Source organism: Salvia splendens, chromosome 4 (assembly GCF_004379255.2).
Source record: "Salvia splendens isolate huo1 chromosome 4, SspV2, whole genome shotgun sequence".
In the NCBI taxonomy this organism is placed as follows: Eukaryota; Viridiplantae; Streptophyta; class Magnoliopsida; order Lamiales; family Lamiaceae; genus Salvia; species Salvia splendens.
Window position 1 is genome coordinate 38,003,957 of NC_056035.1, and position 21,038 is coordinate 38,024,994.

Below are 21,038 nucleotides of genomic sequence, written 5' to 3' on the forward strand. Positions count from 1 at the left end.
TGCCATTTCGGCCACTTGGTTTTGCAGAAGGCCCTAAAAGGCTGTAAGGGGATCAAGTAAAACCAAGATCCCTTCCTTTTAAACTGGAAAAAATTAAGGATTGCCCGCAGAGACAGATCCTTATCTAGCCTACGGAGTTCGGCAGCAAAAGCCGACAAGTGCCTCCAAGAATTCGGAGTCACCTGACCTAAAGGGAGTTGAAAAAAATCAAGAAGCTCTACAAAAGGTGGGGGAAGAGGGAAACGAAGCCCGCATTCTAAGCAGGCTTCGTAAACGGTGGCATAACCCTCCGGCGGGTCGTTAGCCCTATGATCATCGTCGGGAACCACCGCCTTCCCCCCGGGAAGAAGATATTTTTCGTGTAGAGATATCACAGTATCCTTGCTCAAGATGCTGTGAAAATACTCTACGGTCTTCTCCCCGGATTCTTTCCGGCTAGAAGACCCCTTATCCCCTTTCCTACCGCTACCCAACTCAGAAGAAGAAGAAGAAGACATGGTTCTTACTCTTTGCAAAATCTGAAGAAATTCTGAAGAAATTCTTGAAAGCGGAAGGAAATTTTTACGCAAAAGAGACAGAGTGCAGAAGAAGCAACAGCAAAAGTATTCAAAGGATGAAGAAAGGGCGTATTTATCAGATTCGGAGAAGATTTCAAAATCATCGCACCGTTTCGAATCCCACCTTTTTAGGATTCAACGGCCGGATTTTACTGTCGCATTTAATGCAGTCACGCGCAAGGCACGTCCCCTGACGTCAGCCTCCCCCGTACCTTTATCAAAATGCCGAAGTGAATCGCTTCGCCGAAGTGATTCACTTCGTTTTTCGGGGGGGGTAGTGATGGGGTACGGACTAAACAAGCCCAACAGCAGTGACGGCCCATCAGCCCAAAGCCCAAGAAAGAGTATCAGTTCGGCATTACCAAAGAGTTCGGCCCCAGCCTACAGCTCGGTAAAAGCCGACCAGTCAAGCTCTACTCTCAGATCGGCTAAAGCTGCTCGGCAATAGTTCAGCAGTTCGGTCTCAGTATTCGACCGAACTGGAAGATAGTCAACTCATGCAGGATCACATGCAGGATAGTTCGACCGAACTGGGAGATAGTGGACCCATGCAGGACCTCCACGACATCCACGACATCCACGACATACTTAGTGGTGATGTAAGCCACGACCTAGTTAGTGGTGATGTAAGCCACGACCTAGTTAGTGGTGATGCAAGCCACGATCTTAGTTCAATGTATAAATAGAACTTAGATCAGAAGGAAAAGGGATCTCTCGAGACATAAAAGATCATATAGCAAGTCTGTATTGTAAGCTGTAGAAAACAGATCAAGCAATACAACTCTGCCTTCTTTTCTTCCCGTGGACGTAGATTTACCTCAGTAAATCGAACCACGTAAATCTCTGTGTCGTGATCTGCATTTTCCTGCATTCATCACCATCAAAAATTCGCCGAACCATCACTCACCAAGTTCTATTTTTTAAGAGAACGATCGAACGTCATCAAAAGGAATATATAAGAGAAAATTCTTAATTTTGTATGTCATCCAAGATTGTTTTAAAATTATGACAGGACAAAAAAGACAACTAAACTTGTAGTAGTATAGAGGAAGAAGTGGTGCAAGTTTGACACCAAAACTTATGATCACCCATTATCCATATGTTAGCAGTGGAATGAAAGAAATGAGAACTGAGTTCAAGGAGTGGCAACGTTTTCCTTAGCAAGTGGAGCTATTTCTTCTCCCTCAATACCAGCTTCACTGCCATCCACACCCAAGCTTAGTAGCAGCTCTTCCCATTTCTTTGCAGGCCCCTGCAAATCCAAATGCAAATACAACCATTATATCATATATTTATATACTCCATCATTTGTGTATTTTAAACGACTTACCTTCCAAGAGAGATCCTGTGACATGCAGTTGTTTATCATTTCAGTGAATGCAGGCGTGCCGTACACATTAAGAGCTCTCCCCACTGTGTTCACAATCTTCGTCACGTCGTCTGGGTCAACCGCAGCACACTGCAACCATGCTCACAAAAATTACTACATATATATCTTGGAAAAAATAGATAGTGTGATATACCTCAACACTGAAAGCTCCAATATGGAACCCAGTGTATCCTTCTTTCACAGTGTCCACCAGACCACCGGTTGAAGCACAGATCGGTATCTGATCCAACAACAGATAATTCATTCAGCACTTTCATCTATGTGAAATGAAATGTAAGCATATAGGGAGGCAAGGATATTCCTACGGTTCCATATCGCATGGCATGTAACTGGATGAGCCCACAAGGTTCGAATCTGCTAGGAACCAACATGTAATCAGCACCGGCAGTTATGGCATGGGCCAATGGCACATTGAATTTGGCCACTCCTCTAGCTTTATCAGGGTACAGCTCCTCAAGTTTCTCAATCTCCTTCTCGAACTTCTTCTTCCCAGTTCCCTGATGCAACCAGTGATTGTCATAAGACAGTGTTCGACCTTGACAAGATAAAAAAAATCGTACATGCTCAGAATACTTACAAGGATGACTACTTGAACATCCATCCCAATAAATTTTTCAACTGCAGCGACAAGGATATCTGATCCCTTTTGTTCTTCAAGTCTGCCAATAAATCCTATGAGAGGAATGTTCTTATCAACAGGCAAGCCCACTAATGCTTGAAGAGCTTCCTTCAGCAATGGCTTAGCATCCATAACCTGAAAAATAACAGAACAAAACTACATTAACTCTACTCTTCAATGAGTAAGACCTGAGTTTAATATCAACTATCCTTACAGTGGTGATATCAAAGTGATAGTCGATGTGTTTATCAGTCAATGGGTTCCACTCTTGAGTATCCATGCCGTTTACAATGCCAGACACACAAAAAGGAATGCTACGTAGGATGTTGTCCAACTCAACACCTTTATCGGGACCAGAAACAAGTTCCTTGGCATAATAGGGGCTCACAGTTACAACTATATCAGATTCTATAATCCCGGCCTTCATCCAGTTAATTTTCCTTCCCTTCACTGGTTTCTCATACCCATCAATGAATTCAAAAGAGCTCTTGAGTTGATCAGGTAGATTGAGCAGATAGAAGTCTGAGAATGCGAATCTTCCCTGATAGGCAATGTTGTGGATGCACAAGGCAACCTATATGTATAGTAGCAGAGAAGCAAAAGTGAGAATTGAAAAATCAGGAACAAATTCTCGTTTCTCTCTAGCTTCATTCTCACCTTAGCATTTGTGAAGATTCCTTTAGGTTGGTAAAGGGTTTTCAGGTAGCAAGGAAGCAAAGCAGTGTGCCAGTCATTAGCAACGAAGATAACATCGTCACCTATTTACAAAGTCCAGTATCAATCACACACATTTTCACTTTGTGTACCAGAGTTGATGTTGAACATACCGTATGGTCCGGAGAAGTACTTGTTGCTGTTTAGATTCAAGACTCTAGGAGCCTCCAAAGCAGCCTGAAAACAGAGTAACAGCCAATTTATTACTATCTCCTTCATAATCAATTCCAAGTCTGTTTGATAAAGGAGAGAAACCGACCAGGCACAACATGCTGAAGCGCAACTGGTTATCCTCATAATCTTCTCCAGCAGAAGGACCATAAATCTTGGATTTGGTTTTTCCGATGACCTATGAAACAACATTGATTAGAAACATAAGATCAGGCAAAGCTAGTAGCAGTAGACGAACTAAGCAACTTATTCTACCTTCTCCAAGAAAATGGGGTGATCCACAAAAATACGATCAACTCCACGCTTCCAGCAATGGAAGAATCTCAAAGTTTCAAGTTTGTCTCCAACTAGTACCTAGAGCAAGAACGAAAGTTAGAAGCAAATTAATGAAAAACAAGAAACAAGAATGGAAGTAACTAACCTCAACAGTGACACTAGTGTCCCAGGCATCTTTATACTGATCATAACGCGGGGACACAGTCATGACTCTGTGTCCATTTGCGGCCATGGCAGGAGGCAGTCCACCAACAACGTCACCAAGGCCGCCGGTCTTGCTCCAAGGGCCACACTCGGCCGACACGAAAACCAAGTTCATCCCAGTTCCACATACGATCTTTGTGTCTATATTCTTCCACTGTTTAGCACTGGCTTTCACCTTGTTTCTCATTTGAAGCACCTCAGCAGTCTTCACTAATCTCAACCCCGTATGCGTCATCACTTGAGTCCTCTGCCCAATCTGAGCCAGATTTAACTTGGAATCCATTGAGGTTGCGCCTCCATGGACATACGAAGCATACTGTATGCTCGCCATAGCGACACCTCACTCTGAAACAAATAATTATAAAAGAATATGCAAAATATTAAATATGGATTGAATACAAGATAATAAGAATACATCAAATAGTAATAGGATTAGGAATATCATCGCATATGGAGTAACAGTTAATTATATGCAAAGCATTTAACGGATTCTTTTACATTTTTATTATCAAAAAATGAAATCTTTTACTCCACATCTGTAAAGGGAACGTTTGTTTGTAACTTTCTTTTCACTTTTTTAAACGTGGAAATTTAATTTCCTTTTCCATTTCAATCGTCCCGATTCCAGCCATCGAAAAACCTTAATCCCCAAAACCCCTTGACTAAGCCAGTGGCCGACTAGACTTGCTACTTCTCTCTCTCTCTCTAGAACCTTTCTGAGCCGTTACGGCACCAAACTAGTGTTTCCTAGCCCAATATTGGTGAGGAATTGTTATATCCTGCATATGTTTTCAGTCAATTTTCCTGCCATTGCTCAAATTATTGGTGGAGGGGATGAATCTTATAATCGAGAAATCTCATCAGGAATTGCATGCAAATCAACCACGACAGATAAAACTAAAAATGTAATCCAAAAACACACGAATAAATCGATCAAAGTTCACAAATGGATGTGAAAGCAATTGATGCAAAATTGAAGAAAAAGAAGTTACCAAATCTAGGAGCAGAGCTTTGAGTTGAGAGCTTTGAGCGCAGCAGAGTATCAGTATGTATGGGAATTGCAAGTGAATTGTTTCATCATTGCTAAAAAGGTGAATCCCAGTTAAATAATAGTACCTGCACGACACGTGGCGTGACCACAGTGGTCGCCGCTGATTACCAAACAATCGTCCATGTAGTAAGAGCATCTCCAATGCTACATGCATCTCCAATGCTAATATGTCACTCATAGGCCAGTCACAAACTTCTCCTGCCGCATATCAGGACAATCAACTGGACAAGTAATAGGCTAGCCACAATAAAAAAAATTATAAAAAATAAATAATTAACAATCACATAAAATACGGAATTAAATTTACGACACAGATAAGAGAAAATTCAATAATAATATTTAAATAAAAAATACATTAATTAAAAAAATTACATTAATTAAAAAAAATCTAACGACGTGCAGTCCTCCGCACCCACAACTCTTCAATTAAATCCTTTTGGAGTCGAATATGAGCATCCACTTGGCGCATGTCGGCATGTGCCTTGAGGCGGCCGACTTCATCGTGAGGTACCCCCTTCGTACGTTGGGGGCGGCCACGCCGTGGCTTGGGCCGGCTTCATTAGTATCGTCATTGGCCCAACTAGTCAGTTGTACACCTTCATCTTCAACAATCATGTTGTGCAGGATAATACATGCGTACATTATATCGGCAATGCAGTCGACATGCCACAAAGGCGTTGGACCCCTAATTGCCGCCCATCGAGACTGGAGCACACCAAATGCGCGCTCCACGTCCTTGCGTGCCGACTCCTGCCGTTCCGCAAAGTAGGATTTCCTCTCATCTGATGCGCATCTGATCGTCTTCACAAAGACGGGCCACCTAGGGTATATCTCATCCGCCAAGTAGTAGCCCATATCATGCTGGTTCCCGTTGGCGATAAAACTGATGGTCGGACCGACGCTCTGGCACTGCACGTTGAAAAGGGGCGACGAGTTGAGAACGTTGAGGTCGTTGTTCGACCCGGCTACCCCAAAATATGCATGCCAAATCCACAACCGGTAATCAGCTACGGCCTCGAGGATCATCGTGGGATTCTTTCCCTTGTAGCCGGTCGTGTAGAACCCTTTCCAGGCAGCGGGGCAGTTCTTCCACTCCCAATACATACAATCTATGCTGCCCAACATCCCGGGGAACCCATGCTTCTCCCCGTGCATCTGCATCAGATCCTGACACTCTTCAAAGGTATGGCTTCGAAGATACTGATCACGGAATATTTCAATGACGCCCTGACATAATTACTTCAGACAATCCAGGGCAGTCGTCTCACCGATGTGGAGGTACTCGTCCCATATGTCTGCTGCGCCTCCGTAGGCCAACTGCCTGATTGCCGCAGTGCACTTTTGTATAGGTGTGTGGTCGGGTCTTCCAGCCGCATCGTTCCTGAACCGGAAATACAAATATCGACGCTCCAAAGCATCAACGATACGCATAAACACTGCCCTACGCATCCTAAAACGCCGCCTGAAAAGAGGCGCCCCAAACCGCGGCTCCTCCGCAAAGTAGTCTTCATATAGCCGCTGATCTGCAGCTACGTGATCCCGATCAATCACTGTTGTTCGGTGGACAACGGGTGGAGGTCGAGGTACCGCCGACTGCAAGGCCCTTTGTATCAACCGGTTTATCTCGCGAGACGTATAGGCCTCCAACTCTTCGTTCATTTGCCGTTCGTACTCCTCAGCATCCCCACCACTACCACCACTACTACCACCCGCGTTACTCATTTCACGCTGTTGCTCTTGTACAGAAATTAAGATGGAGAGAAAACTCGTTAAAACAAGTGGTGCGAATGAAAATGATGTGCAAATCGCGTATATATAGTGTTTCGAAAAATTTAAAAAAATCGAGCTGGCCGATCGCTCACCGATCGGGAGCCTGCAATGGCGGCCAGCCGACCGGCGAGCGGATTGGCCAGCGCCCGAGAATCGGCGTCCGCTCACCGATTTTTTCGCCGATTTGGCGCTAGCCGACTCCAATGGTTCGGCGAGCGGACCGGCCAACGCCGGTAATCGGCTAGCCGGTCTGCTAGCCGCCATTGGAGATGCTCTAAGTAGCAACATGATGCGGGGGCATAATCGGAATATGCAAGAAATTGAAGCCTAAAATTCTGACGTGTTTTCATTAATGTTTTTTTGTTTAATTTACGCATTTTTTGACCATTTTCCGCCTCAAAATATAGTAATTCAAAAATATAAATGTTATATTCACGGTTACAAATCATTCACGCATATATATAGGAATATTCTTTAGAATTACATAAATGTTTTTTTCTTTCAACTTTCAATCAATTCAGTGTACAAGATGTCTCTATCCAAAATTTCTGGGGAAAATCAACTGATTGCCTACTCCAAGTTGAACAAGAGGTGCTTCGTGCTCCACTTGAAGTTAGATGAATACAAAATAATGACAAGTGCGTCTCAATCTCATGATTAACGGTGGCAAAAAATATAGGAAATGAGTACCGTCGAATTTCCAATATGGACGTATGGTAAGCCAAATGTATCCATAAGTTTCTGTTTCTATACATACCATTATCGTAATATGTGCATAAACCGGTTGGGATATACGATAGTATATATACACTCTCCAGTTTGACATATCAAATTTAGAATTGGTAAGATTTCAACTCGTAATATTTTTTTGTTAATACATTATTTGAGTTAGGTATCTCGGTTCACGATGTTTTAAACTTATGGTGGGGAATTTGATAAGATTGATGAGTGCAAGATAGTTGAGTAATCATACTAAAATAGATGTTTTAAAAAAAAACTGAATTGTTTGTTAGCGTGGATACTTGATATGTAATGAACCACAATACCACCACATACTTTTATGTTATGATCTTAACTCTAAAATATGAATATGTATATCAACGATCATGATTCCCTCTCATCTGTATTGATAAAGAAGAAACATATAGTCTCTCGTCTCCCTATCTCCTGGAGTAATAATATTCAATATTAAAATAAAATCATTATAGTGGAGTATGTTTTAAGTACCAATTGCGTATTTTCAATTTTAGATTTTAACTATTGTATTTTTTCATTTGTTCATTTTATATTTTGTAGTTTATCGTTTTCTTCTGTTTTTACAAATTTTATAATAACATAAGGTTTTAATTATCTTTACTACAAGCAATCTTATTATCATTGGCGTGGGTGAGATTCACGGATAAACTAGCTAAAAAGAATATGCATGGTATAAGGATCATTGTAATATTGATGAGGGTGCAAGAAAATGGAAAGATTAATTAAATATTGAAAATATAATTGATTAAATGGTTTGATTGATCTCTCATAATTTCATAAACATGTTCTAATTATGTCAGTACATAAGATTAAACCGAATGGGAGGAAGTAGTTTTGACTTTTGAATTTTCACTAAGACAATATTTTAACCATCCAATGGAAATTTAATATTGTACTACTAACTCAAAAGTCATATCCCAATTCCTTTTTTTTTTTTTAATTTCCATAAACTTTTACGAACAAAAGTTAGGAAGATCTGCTTTTGTTGAGGTGGGTGTAATAATTAGGCAGGCAAGAACTTCATGCAAATCGGCGGAGTCACTTTCGCCAAAGCCAAAACCGAGGCAGGAAGCGACCAAATCCCTTCCCCACATATAAACCCCGAAGCCACCGCCGGCACCATCAGATCCGCTTTGCTTGGGTTAAACCTATGCCACAGAAACACCACAAGGCTCCCCACACACATGTCAATAGCAAAGTACCCTCCGATCAAAAACGGCACCGCCATCGCCGTCGGCAGCGGCATCCACTTCCCCACCCTCCTCGGCGACACGTCCGTCACCAAGTTGACCGCGATCGCGAACGCGAAGAAGCCGTAGCACAGCTGCAGGCAGTGCTGCGGCAGGGCCGAGAAGCCCTGCACGCCTATGATGGCCAGGTTTCGGTATATGATGGCGTACGGCGCCTTGAACTCCCCGTCCGGGTTGCCTATGTCGAAGGCCTTGTAGAAGAGGAAGAAGCTCAGTGGCGAGACGATGCAGCCGAGCCCCGTCCCTATGGCCTGGCTCAGCAGCATTGCTCGCGGGGAGGTCAGGGTGAGGTGCCCTGTTTTGAAGTCCTGCATTAGTATGCACGACACGTTCACGATGGACTTGAATATTCCGCACGCCGCCATCGCTGCCACCACGCCGTGCTCTTTCCCTGAGAGCGCGGCTATGGTGAATAGCCCCACTTTGCCGTAGTTGTAGGACATGTTTATGTCTGTCAGCCCTGCTCCGTACGCGTTGCAGAAGGCTAATGATGGCGCGAAGACGTACGCCATCACGACAAAGTACCATTTGAGCTCGGGGATTATGAAGGGGATGGCGACAACGGAAGTCAGTGCTAGTATTACATAGCCAAGAGCGGCTACCCATAGGGGAATGGTGTCTCGCATGAAAACCTCGTCCTTTCGTGGATCGCTGAGTGCGTTGTCCACGGCTGGATCCAGTTTTCTTCTGCTTAGCTTTGTGGTGAAGTTCATTACTGTGATGTATAGTATCTTGGCGAAGTTGTAGAGGCCGTCGCCTAAAAGGAGGGCTATGGAGATGAAAACCTGCCAAGAAAGTGGAAAGGGATCAGTGATCATGACTAGAGAAGTTCTTTTATTGGTGGCGAAGAGACGAGGATGATGAAGAAGAACGAGACCTTATAACCGTTGAGACTCTTCATACTTGACTCTGGTATTTCAGAAGGAAACCAGTCTCCTCTAAGCTTATGTAGAAGTGGCCACATCATGCCATAGGAAAGCACAGCTCCAAGAAGCAATGATAAGTTTACAATGTGGGGACATATCATTCCAGTCCCAACATAAGTCAGGCTGAAATCAAAGTAAAATCTGCCAAACCACACTACATTAGCTGATTATGTAAAAAAGAACAACAAGGGAAAGAAGAGACGTAAAGGGAGTTCGTACGATTGCTTCCATGCTTGAAGTCCGAAGGTCGGGAACTGAGAGAAGCCACACTCCACTGTTGCTGTGTAAAACCATTGAAAGAAACCCCACAAGAAGCTGAAAGAGAAGGACTTGAGGAATCCCTTCACTTGCTTCCTACAAAGTAGATTTATATGTGTATTAGGATTTAGGACAGATTAATTAATTGTTGTCATGTTGATAAGTATGTTGAAGGGATTATGATTTACTTGGCCATTTTGTCACCTCTGTTATGGAATCCATTAATGAGCACTGCAGTTGCCATGCCACTCGGGAAGGTCAACTTGTAATCAATAATCAAGATCTGGGGGACCAATTTTTTGAGCCTCTTAGTGCAAAGTTGAATTAAATAATTAAATACTAGTTGTCACAAACTAAAATAATCCATTTCATTGACATTATGATGTGGTCCTAACCCACAGTTGGGTAGAGTAGGGGACAAACATGTCAAGATAGAATAAAAACTTGCAAAATCACAGCAGTGTATAAAGATAAAGATCACAAACATCATGTATAAAACTTGTTTTATTTGGTTTGATAATCAACTTACTTTTCGAAGAGGAATCAGCACGAAAAGGCCGATGAAACAGACTAAAAACAGGAAACCGGTCATCCAGCCTATCCCGGGCTCCTTGATGCTGTTGGGAGTGTTTCCAACTGTGGTGGTTCCACCAGATAGCTCATATGTCTTCTTGTTCATCCCCAACAGATAAGATCCAAACCCTCCTGAAAAAAATCATTTTAAAAAAATCACAAAAGTTTAATTAATTATCAATGGAACAGTAGTAATTGAGAAGAGAGATGGACTATTTCAAACCTCCAACAGAAATGCTGTAGCATGCAACAATACATGTCTGTATCATGGTGTTCTCTTGCTTAGTGAAAGGCGCAGAAACGAAGCCGAATCTATGGATGAGTTTAGTCCATCCCCTGATGAAGATGAAAGCAAGAAGAGCTGCTGAGACATTGAGGTTTGGAGTGATCCCAGTTGTGAGGTTGAGTTTCATGGCAATAACACTGAAGATGGAGCCGATAAGGACGCTGGCCATCACCCCGCGCAGAGTTATCTGCTTCTGCCATGGCTGGACCCTCTTGAGATCCTCTTCCTCAAATACGCGCGCCTCTTCCTCTATCTCCCTCTTCCTGTCTGATCCGCTTTCCGCGCTGCTCATACCTTCAAAACTCCAGTAACATGGGAGATGAGATGGGGATTAGTTAAAGTAAACAATTCATTTACTAAATGTGTACTTACTTTATATATGAATGCACTCTGATCTTGAGATTCTTCAAGTAGATCAAAGTGGAATATATTGCTTAGGAATGCCAATGAGTGATGCTGCAGCTGCAATATATATGTATAAACTCAATATTCTAAACTAAATTATTATTGTCTAAAGTCCAAAGTCTTACAATTCCTCAACACATGCCTAGAATGACCTGTCTACATATATAAATATAAGTGTAGCCGTTTACCTTGTACAAACATCTTTTTCTACTACTTGTGACTTAGAAGTGGTCTGAATATATATATAAAAGTATAGAGGTTAAATGAATGTATACAATTTTATTTTATTTTTTGTAATCAAAGCTTGTCAACTCACCTCTATTATCATCTCAGACTTTCTAAAATAGGAGGAACAAGCAAAGCACTATTAGTAGATCGATAGATTTATCAACCATTTAAACGGTAAACGTGTTTCTATCTTATATGCTTATGTTTGTGGACAACTTAATTTAGACCAATTGATTCTTAAAGGTAGGCATCTCACCTTTGTAGTAATACAATAGTATATGATTTGTTATTGTTCATATATAATACAGGTTGAGGGTCCGTGTAACTCCTTTCTTCAGTGTCATTTCTTTCTTCCCTTTCGCTCGTATAACTACAAAGTTGAGATACTTACCTTTAAGAAAATGAGCGTACACAATACAAATAATAAAGCTAAAATACTTCAAAGAAAAAGAAGTTGACAAATTAAAAATATTCATATGATAAAAATCAATTTGAAATTAAATAATTATGTACATGAGGGGAGACAAGCGAATATGAAATAATAAAAAAAATAGATTCGGTAGATGTCGAATTCAAAGTTTGAAGTTGTAATAATTCCTCCACTAGAAAAGCCTTCATGTAATGAGTTTCTATACATACTAGGCTTTCTTTATACAAGGCAATTTAAAGTAAAAATCAGTGAAAATGAAGAATTGAATCGGATTCAAGTTCTTTCAAGTTGGATGTGGTGATGCATATACATATGGTGGAGAATTAACCTTAGAAAAGATATTTGTAATGTAGTTTTAGACGTATCGCAAAAGGCTGAGAATTGAAATTGATTGATGTTTAGTTGGAGGGGTCAAACAGATTCTCACTCTTGGGTAGCTCAAAAGTCTTTGTCACCATTTGTGTTCTACGGTTAAAACAACACTTAATTTATTTAGTTTCAGGTTCGAATTATCTTTTTAATACTTTTATTTAATATAAGTTGTGCATTTTATAAAAACAGGAAGTATTGTCTTTCTTATTTATAATTTAGCATGTTGGTGGAAAAATGTATCGACATATGGGTGGAATATTATACTGAAATATACCGTATTATCGTGCCAAAATAATATTGAGAATATTGAAATTTCATTATACTGTGATTTTCGATTTGGTGTCATATGCATTTTATGTACACAACGGTACTGAAAATTCGGTATATATAAGTATTTGTTTGGTATGTACAATGAGGTATGGTATATACTTATTTTTTCGGCATACTATGATACTAATATGTGTCAGTAATACAGTATATACCAAATTTTCTTGTCATACCAAATAGTAAATTTTTTTGAGATGAAATAAGATTTTGGTATAATTGTATTTCAATATGTTGTACCGAAATCAGTATATTGTAAAAATATGGTATACCGAACTTATGTACAACATCTAAAAAATTGGTATAATATAGGTATTGAATTTGATTATATCAAAATTCAGTGCATATATCAAATTTGATAAAATAATGATATGATATTTATTCATATTGGTATTATCGATAAAGTATATATAATGTCAATTTCTAAATGATATACTGTATCAGCCTACCATACAACTAATATTACTTTTGTGTAATTTAGAAACCATGTTGTCACTAGCAACTATATTAAGTCGTACAGTTTTCTACCTTATCAATTTAAAATAAAAGTTATTCTATCCATTGATGTTGATGGAACTCTTGATATATTGTAAAATAAAGATAATTTTCTACCTAATCAATTTAAAATATTTGGCATAAAATAACTCATTGTTTCGTCGCAAATATAAAAATTAAAAGCCCATGTATGCATTAACTTTTGAGGAGGTGACAAAGTTCACTATTTTTATACTATGTAATTAAACTAAAGCTAGTGCAATTTGACCATAATGTATATGGAATGTAGTCCCAAACCATCGCCATGACATGTACATTAAATTTTCTCAATCATCATTTGCTTCATCAAGATCATTCATGACATCTTCATCAAGATCATGCATTAACTTAATCCAAACTGACAAAACATGAATCATTGGAGGTACTAAGAAAATTAATCAAAACATTGATTTGATAGGTCGACCATCTTTTTTTGTTTTTAGTATATAACCAATAGTATACCATTTCCAAAGGAAGTGTTACATATAATGAGAACAGACTAGACAGTGGTTGATATTAAAGTAGAGGTCTAAAATAGTTAGAATATTTTTTTAAAAAAATGGAGATGGTTGGGAATGAAGAGAATTTGTGAATCATCCATGAAAGAATAACTTTTCCATTGTTGAAGATTGACCGATCACTGCATGAATTTTACATAATTGGTGCGAACCAAAAACATGTACATGTACAATATCAACAATAACAATAATACTGTAATTATAATAGCAGTAATTAATGTGATAACAATGTCATAGTACAAAAAAAACTATTGGTTTTCATTCCTTAAAACCAAGTTTTGTCAATTGTACAGTACAAAAAGGAAAAACCCTGACTGCATTAATCAATCCCCCACCTAATTTAGCTAAAGACTTCATTCATGTCAAACAAGTCCTAACCTTCATTCATTGGTTTTGGTTCCAATGTATAGGCTGTTCCTGGTCCTGTAGGCTCGGTCAAGTTGGCAGATCCAGACAGAGGTGGCGGCCTATCCACTTCCATGGGAGCTGCCCTCGGTGGAGAGGATGGCTGCACATCGACATCAGGATATGCCGCCTTAAATCTTGCTCGTAGCCCTTCATCTACCAGTCGTACTCCTTGCAGCTGATTGCCGAGTGATAACCACCTGAGGATTCATTCATAGGCTTCAAATCTCACCTTATAAGATAAACTGAAATGCACAGTAACTATTTGGTGTTTTATGTAATATGTCAAAATTATTACTATCATCACTGGCTAATAAACATGTTCAATTATTTCTCAGCACAGTATAATATACCAAGGTGGAGATGATTTGCCTCAGCATCAACAGTTTTTCTAGGAATCATTATAGTATAAAAGCAAAGCCATAATGATGAGATTTCTCATAATAATCAAGCCCTTCAACCACTTTAGCGTTCAATTCTGTCATATTCCGCTGTACTAAATAGAGTGAATCAGGGGACAACCAAACTTGTTCGGCCTTTTGTTCCTAAAATGTTCACTATTCAAGACCTAGTTAAGTAGTTTGCGAATTCAACTTAGGGATTAAAAAAAGTAGAGCATCAGATGGAAAAAATATCTGTCTTAAGGCATGCGAGTATTGCCAAAAGCTATTTTTTATGTCTCTATCCCTATGACACAAAGATACTATTCCCACTAAACTCTGTCAAAAATATTCTGACCAGACAATAGTAATATCTGGCATTCTGGCTCTACATTTATTTACATATGATGCAACAACCAAATTGTTTTAAAAACTAAACTACTGTTTTTGGTTTTGTTTTCTTCACTAACATGAGTTTGAATAGAATGAAGCAAATAAAGCATACCCAGCCTGGACATTGTGCATCCTTGCGAACAGTTCCAACTTTCTTGTTCTTGGACTTATCCGCTCCAGCATGGCGTACATCTAAGAAATATATTCTGTTACTTATGATCATATATATGAGCAAATCCAATAATGATATAAGACAGTGAAACAACACTCCAGGCCCTTAGACTGACAAAACGAGCAGCTAAGCAATCCTCCCCTGAGATGCAAAATGTAAAGTGCTAAAAAGTTTAAACAATTACAGATGCAGTTCATGGTTTAACAAACCTTTTCCGGGGGTTGAAATTGACATAATTTAATTAGAATAAGCGTAATAGAAGTTTCAGAATGCTTAAGAACATTCTCCCCATTATGTTGTCTTTGAAAGAAAGCACTGGTGATATTATATAATGATGAACAAAAAACAAACAAAGGCAAAACAGAAATTGATATTTGATTCTCTGTAATTATCTAATGTGCAAAACAAGTCTGCAGCAGCTACTTTTCATGTTAAATCCCATATAAACTGTAGTATGGTGCAGGCTTGTATACTACGTCTACCTAAAATGTTGATAAACAATGAAACATATGGAATACCAATTTAGCATACATGTCAGGTACATTTCATTAAATACATTTTTTGGGCTATCCACACTACTAAATAGGGGTGTCGAAACGGATACCCGCGGGTACCCGCACCCGATTTCAGCCATATGTGTGGTCCCGATACCCGCCCTGCACCTTATCGGGTAATCCCGTTACCCGAGTCGGGTATCCCGCACCCGATGCCGCGGGTACTCAACCCGCACCTGCAATCCCGATACACACACACATATATATATACAAGTACTGTCAATAGTCAAAACATATATGTGTTTGATAATACACGCGTGACAATGTATGCCCTGACAATACATATATAACACTCCTATATTTCACACTCCTTCCCTGACTGTTTATAGATCAATATAAAAAAATTGAAGATACATGATATAACTAATATCTCCATGAAGATTGGATTAGCGGTAAAATGATATAGTATATGTGTACTGTGCAAACGCCGGCGGGTAGAAGAAGAAATTGGAATGGAAGAAAAGAGATTAGAGAATAAATCCTACATTCCTAAAACGCTAAAATTAAAATTCAAAATCCCTAACTTTCAAAATATCGGGTATTGTCGGGTTTATCGGGTATACCCGCAACACTCATAATTATACTAACCGGCCCCGCCCCGTTTCCCGCTTTTGTCGGGTAGCGGGTACTCGATACCCGGCAGGTATCGGGTCAGGACGGGAATTACCCGTTACCCGCTAGGCCGCTACCCGTTTCGACACCCCTACTACTAAATATAAGGCATAAGATTGTAAACTTGAACTAGTAAAGTTCATTGTATACCTCGTATAAAACACATTATACGTCCAATATATTAGAATATTGAATCATCATATATATCATGACATAAGTACATGCTAGCATGCCTCTTTAGTGGACAATGTAGCTTCACCAAGAAATTTCATGTAAAAATTACCAAGTGATTCAACAAATAGTGGAATATTATGGAGGAAGGAACAAAAAAAGTGCCAACTTCCATCAACATGAAAAAGACCATCGATGGAGGGGGTCGAGCGAGTATTGTATAGTAAAACAAGTTAAAAGTGTGACTTGGAAACTGAAAGATAGGAGACCTATCCACTAACCTCATCAGGTTTGCGACTTGTTTCACGAACTTCAGCAACAATCACATCAGTGTCAATATTTCTGTTTACTTCAGGGTTACCCTTTACCCCAACAAGGCAATGCTCTTTGCTGTGGTTTAGCCAATGGCCTGTACGTCCTGTTCTAATAATCCGTTGAAGCTGATTTGTCTTCACCCAGATGATCTCCTCAACACGCTTGTAACCCCAAAGTTCCAAACTGCACAAACAAACATTGAAACAGGCTAAGGTGAACATACATGCCCTACAAAAATTGACATACGATTCAAACTGCCGAGATGATAATATTAGGCAGTTTTGCCAGAGATGGAGAAATATTACAAATGGGCACTTTTAAACATATTACTCTCTTGCATAAAAGGTACTGTACTAGTTTTTTTGCATAAGAGACAAAAACACACGTACTTAAGGATCAGACTTCATTTAAATTACACATTCGAAAATTTACATGCAAAGAAAGTAAACCAAGAAAGAAATCAAAAGGAAGAGCAATAATCAATTACTATCAAATTTATACAATAAGATAACAAAGCCTAATAAAAGTGAAGCATACCATTCGCGTCCAAGTTCCATTGCACGTCCCGTGACCCACAGAAATATCATCCCATCACTCTGTAATGCAGGGACATTAAGAGTACGCATTTCGTCATCAGCCATGGTTCCATAAGGCAATTCCATATGAATATCCCAAGGTGGATCAGCCATTATAACTCCAAATTGACCTAGAATATCCATTCTAAATGATCGTATGTCACAGTTAATCCACTGTGGTTCTCCGAGCTCTACTTCAGAACAATAATGAGCACTTTGAGGCTTTAATGCCTTTTGGGGATGTAAAGTAGTTTGACCCATCATCATATGTGATACGTCGGGAGTTGAGTCGAGCTCATAATGGACATACTTACATGTCTGTCAAAGAGAAAAGGTGTCAGTATTCTGACTCCACATGTAAGCAAATAAATCTCTAAAGGGAATGAAAAGGCACCAAAAATCCACCTTCATGTGACGGCATGTGTCAAGAAATGAACAATCCCCCAAATTCACATCAGTATGTGCAGCAATTATCCGCCGAAAATGAACCTGTGTTCAATGATTGAAATCTGTTAGATATTAGAATATAAAAGTCACTTCTTATGCGTCGAAAAACTGAATTGTCTTACATAAAAATTGACAAATCCCTTATATTCGAAAATGTGCAATGCAGGTCTACAGTTTTTATAATGAAATATATGTACGTGACATAAATATCACTCCGCTTACCAAAGACCAATGCTTATACAATTTCCAAAGTAAACTGACATCAACTAAAATAATAGGGGAGAAATCTCTACAGAACATTCGAAGTACTTACCTTTTCACAAGCAATGAAAGAAATAGTTTGGTGCCGGCAATCTTCTTTTGTCAATGCCGAACAGTACTCTTTCACTTGAGACCCACCTTTGCTTTTAAACTAATAAAATAAAATAAAAATGAAAAAACAGCAGCAGCACCAAAAATAATTAGATTCATATGAGAAGTCATTGCAACCAGCTAGAGCAACTGCAAATCTCAACTGATGCATAGCGTCCATACAGTCTACGAAATGAAAAGACAAACAAACAGATCCATGTCAAGGCTTGTATTGCATATTTTCCTATGTAGAAGAGAAAACAAAAGGCATATCTAAGGATTTCATCTTTTTAGGCAGAGAACACTATTAGCTAATCATCAACAAACAGATAAATTATGAATTTCCAAAGATAACAACTTATTATGTGAATTCTAAACTAATTTGATCCACTCATAAGCACAGTACGCAAACCAAATGAGTGTTGGTAATATTAGAAGATATTGTTTGCATTATAGATGGATTACGATTTTCAAATCCATAATCATTTTAAACATGGAACACGAACCAAGTGAGCATCAGAGATCAAATCAAGGTGACTCAAATGATGTAAGTTTCCCATACAAACACAAAGTCTACATCAGGGCTGATTTCAAATAAACCTCTTCAAATAGAAAGGAAACACAGACATATACATATAAAACAAAGACATTCATCAAAATATCACAAGTCATTGATTGCCCTAAGTCAACTAATTCAAAACCACGATAAGCCTAGAGCACAACCAAGCCTAGAGCACAACCAAACCAAACCAAGCAAGCATAAGTACTGTAGTTCCTCCTAAGAAATGACAAACCTTAGCAGCAACTGCCGTTTCTTTAGCAGTCGGGCGGTGGATGAGGTCCAGAAGCTCCTCTCCAGTTTTGGACTTCTGCATTTCCTTGAAACTCTTCTTATGTATCAATGCCTCAAGATCCTTCATATCCTCCTCCTCCGTCCTCGGCTTCATCGAGAGGGAGGGCAGCATCAAGGACTGTCTTTGCATAGGGGGCGGCACCCCCACGCCTTTGGGAACCCCCATCATATTCATCGCCATACTCCTTGGGCCCATCATCATAGGCCCTGGCATCCACACTTCCGGCATCCCTTTTCCCACACCAAAACCGCCTCCACCAATCAAACTCTCCCCACTCTTCCCCACCATTTGCCCATCATTCGAATTCAAAATCCCCTCATTCAACTGCTTCGTTTCGGGCAACTCTTTTAACAGCCTAGTCCTATCGATATTCATAACCATCGACCCCGACTTGCCACTCACCACAATCTCATCCAACTCCACACCCCCATTGTCCTCCGCCATCGACCTCAACGCCATCTCAACCGCGAAAATGGGCCCCGACTCGCCCCCCAACTCCCGGAGCGCCGCCCTCTCGGCCACCGTAGCAGAGGAGTCATTCTCGAGCTTCCTCAGCACAGTGGCCGAATCGATGGCATTGAATGGGACCCTCTCCAGCAAACAGACGGCGACCATAGACCTGACGACGGAGAGAGGGCCGCCGCTCTCCTCGATTAGAGCCCTAGGCGAAGGGCGGGAAAGGGGGGCGTAAGAGGACAATTTGGGATTGTTTTCTGATGGGATTTTGGAAATAGGGTGGGGTTTGGTTGGGAGAGGCTGGGAGGGGAGAATCTGGGAAAGAGGGGTAAAGGGTTTGTTGGGATGGAAAGAGGAGATGGCTTTGAGAGAGATGTCGAGAGAAGAAACGAGGCCGGGGACGAGGTTGGTGGTTTGGAGGGAGGCGATGAGGTCGAGCTGGACGGAGTGGAGGCTGTCGGCGCGGGATTCGAGCTGCTGCCTCATCTCCTTTATGATTGTCATGGATTCTTCGCTAACCTCAGTCTCCATTGTTGAACAAATGGATCTTTGCCTCTTCTTCTCTCGAGGGTTTCCAATTTCAGAGACGGTTCTCTTTTCTTTTTATTTTCATGGCAAAAGCTAATTCTTCTTCGCTCTCAAAAAGGGTTTAGATCATTCACGACCATGTCACTGTACCGTCCCTTCAAACGCTATATGCAGTCATTATACTTTTTTACTCCGTCCTTTAATTAAGGGACGCAACCTGTAACCCTTCGTCCCTTAATCGTCTCTTAAATTACTATTCATTCAATTTCATTTTTTTATTTTTTTCTAACAAATTCAATTAATAAAAACACACTTCATTAAAAATAAAATAACATTACAATATAAAATAAAAATACAACTTAAAATTCAAAAAAATAAAAAACACACATAATTAAAATCCTAAAAAAATAAAAATGACATAATTTAAAATATAATTTTATAGAAAATAAAAAAACTACTCCGCCGGCGAATCATCCCCCGGAAGAGGCGGTGGAGGTGCACTGAAGCCGTGAGGAGGCGGAATGCCAAGTTGTGCCGCCATAAACGCAACTCCGTTAAGCCAGGCTTGATATTGGGCGGGCGTAAAGCGGGAAGTGCCTGCCATTGTGGCGGTCATGTACATGGCCATAAGGGAGTTGGGGGGTCCCCCGAGCCCGAGCCTGCCTGGCTTGATTCGGCTCGGCCCCTCCTCCCTCTAGCCGCCTTCGCCCCATTTCTCCCTTGCGGTCGACGGCGCCCACGGGAGGACCCCCCGACATTGTCTGTCGGGGTCTCCTCCTCCTGCGAGGAAAACTCTTGTGCCCCGCTGCCCGAACCGCCCTCACCAGACGAGTATTGGCCACTCGCCATGTGCTTCGTGCGCTTCGAGGTCGAGCACGAGCTGGACCGCACACCGCCGGCCCACCTTTCCTCGTCCCTGACGAGCTCCCAAACATCGAGATATTTGAATTGTTTGCCGGTGTCTTCGAAGTAGACCCGCAAAGCCGACCTCAGAATGTCGGCTCCCGTGGCTCCGCTTTGGTACTGCGTCGCTTCATTCTCGTAGATGGCGCAGAATCGTTTGACCTCTCTGTCGACTCGGTCAAAGTGAGCGCGGAGCATCTTATATGTGCGGCGGCGGGTCTATTTCGGCTTAATCTCGTGGTAGGCCTCGGTGACCTTTTCCCATAAGCACTTCCAGGGTTGTTGATTCCCGACGATGGGATCGTATGAG

At 40.6% G+C, this 21,038-nt stretch overlaps 3 protein-coding genes across 6 annotated transcripts; all 3 read right to left on the reverse strand.

Moving 5' to 3' along the window:
• Nucleotides 1-1,496: 1,496 nt before the first annotated feature.
• LOC121799868 (granule-bound starch synthase 1, chloroplastic/amyloplastic-like) lies at nucleotides 1,497-5,051 on the reverse strand. Its single transcript, XM_042199376.1, has 12 exons — nucleotides 4,924-5,051; nucleotides 3,873-4,276; nucleotides 3,707-3,805; nucleotides 3,540-3,629; nucleotides 3,394-3,457; nucleotides 3,224-3,324; nucleotides 2,781-3,140; nucleotides 2,525-2,701; nucleotides 2,253-2,444; nucleotides 2,081-2,167; nucleotides 1,888-2,016; nucleotides 1,497-1,809 (listed from the first exon to the last, which is right to left on the reverse strand). The coding sequence occupies exons 2-12, from the start codon at nucleotides 4,260-4,262 to the stop codon at nucleotides 1,693-1,695; spliced, it is 1,806 nt and encodes a 601-aa protein (XP_042055310.1). The 5' UTR covers nucleotides 4,263-4,276; nucleotides 4,924-5,051; the 3' UTR covers nucleotides 1,497-1,692.
• Nucleotides 5,052-8,249: 3,198 nt separating this feature from the next.
• On the reverse strand, nucleotides 8,250-12,038 carry LOC121799869 (metal-nicotianamine transporter YSL3-like). 4 transcript variants are annotated; one of them, XM_042199378.1, is made up of 8 exons: nucleotides 11,691-12,038; nucleotides 11,174-11,263; nucleotides 10,739-11,095; nucleotides 10,472-10,647; nucleotides 10,131-10,225; nucleotides 9,904-10,038; nucleotides 9,636-9,825; nucleotides 8,250-9,543 (listed from the first exon to the last, which is right to left on the reverse strand). In XM_042199378.1, the coding sequence occupies exons 3-8, from the start codon at nucleotides 11,091-11,093 to the stop codon at nucleotides 8,512-8,514; spliced, it is 1,983 nt and encodes a 660-aa protein (XP_042055312.1). In that variant the 5' UTR covers nucleotides 11,094-11,095; nucleotides 11,174-11,263; nucleotides 11,691-12,038; the 3' UTR covers nucleotides 8,250-8,511. The 4 variants fall into 4 exon arrangements, with proteins under 4 accessions (XP_042055312.1, XP_042055313.1, XP_042055315.1 ...); XM_042199379.1 differs by lacking the exon at nucleotides 11,691-12,038 and adding an exon at nucleotides 11,395-11,413; XM_042199381.1 differs by lacking the exon at nucleotides 11,691-12,038 and having other exon boundaries at nucleotides 10,739-11,103; nucleotides 11,174-11,374.
• Nucleotides 12,039-13,787: 1,749 nt separating this feature from the next.
• Nucleotides 13,788-19,956, reverse strand: LOC121799870 (N6-adenosine-methyltransferase MT-A70-like). Its single transcript, XM_042199382.1, has 7 exons — nucleotides 18,782-19,956; nucleotides 17,950-18,048; nucleotides 17,595-17,678; nucleotides 17,152-17,507; nucleotides 16,581-16,797; nucleotides 14,903-14,982; nucleotides 13,788-14,217 (listed from the first exon to the last, which is right to left on the reverse strand). Exons 1-7 carry the CDS (start codon nucleotides 19,826-19,828, stop codon nucleotides 13,986-13,988), a joined length of 2,115 nt encoding a protein of 704 aa, XP_042055316.1. The 5' UTR covers nucleotides 19,829-19,956; the 3' UTR covers nucleotides 13,788-13,985.
• Between the last annotated feature and the right edge of the window lie 1,082 nt (nucleotides 19,957-21,038).

Coding starts and splice junctions, on each gene's coding strand:
- LOC121799868 (XM_042199376.1), bottom strand. CDS start 4,262: ATGGCGAGCATACAGTATGCTTCGTATGTCCATGGAGGCGCAACCTCA. Junction 3,630..3,706: donor ACCCCATTTTCTTGGAGAAG/GTAGAATAAGTT, acceptor GTTGTTTCATAG/GTCATCGGAAAAACCAAATC. Junction 3,141..3,223: donor GAATCTTCACAAATGCTAAG/GTGAGAATGAAG, acceptor CTATACATATAG/GTTGCCTTGTGCATCCACAA.
- LOC121799869 (XM_042199378.1), bottom strand. CDS start 11,093: ATGAGCAGCGCGGAAAGCGGATCAGACAGGAAGAGGGAGATAGAGGAA. Junction 10,648..10,738: donor CTACAGCATTTCTGTTGGAG/GTTTGAAATAGT, acceptor GATTTTTTTCAG/GAGGGTTTGGATCTTATCTG. Junction 9,544..9,635: donor AGAGTCTCAACGGTTATAAG/GTCTCGTTCTTC, acceptor CTTTCTTGGCAG/GTTTTCATCTCCATAGCCCT.
- LOC121799870 (XM_042199382.1), bottom strand. CDS start 19,828: ATGGAGACTGAGGTTAGCGAAGAATCCATGACAATCATAAAGGAGATG. Junction 17,679..17,949: donor CTTTCATTGCTTGTGAAAAG/GTAAGTACTTCG, acceptor CATTGAACACAG/GTTCATTTTCGGCGGATAAT. Junction 14,983..16,580: donor CAAGTCGCAAACCTGATGAG/GTTAGTGGATAG, acceptor TATATTTCTTAG/ATGTACGCCATGCTGGAGCG.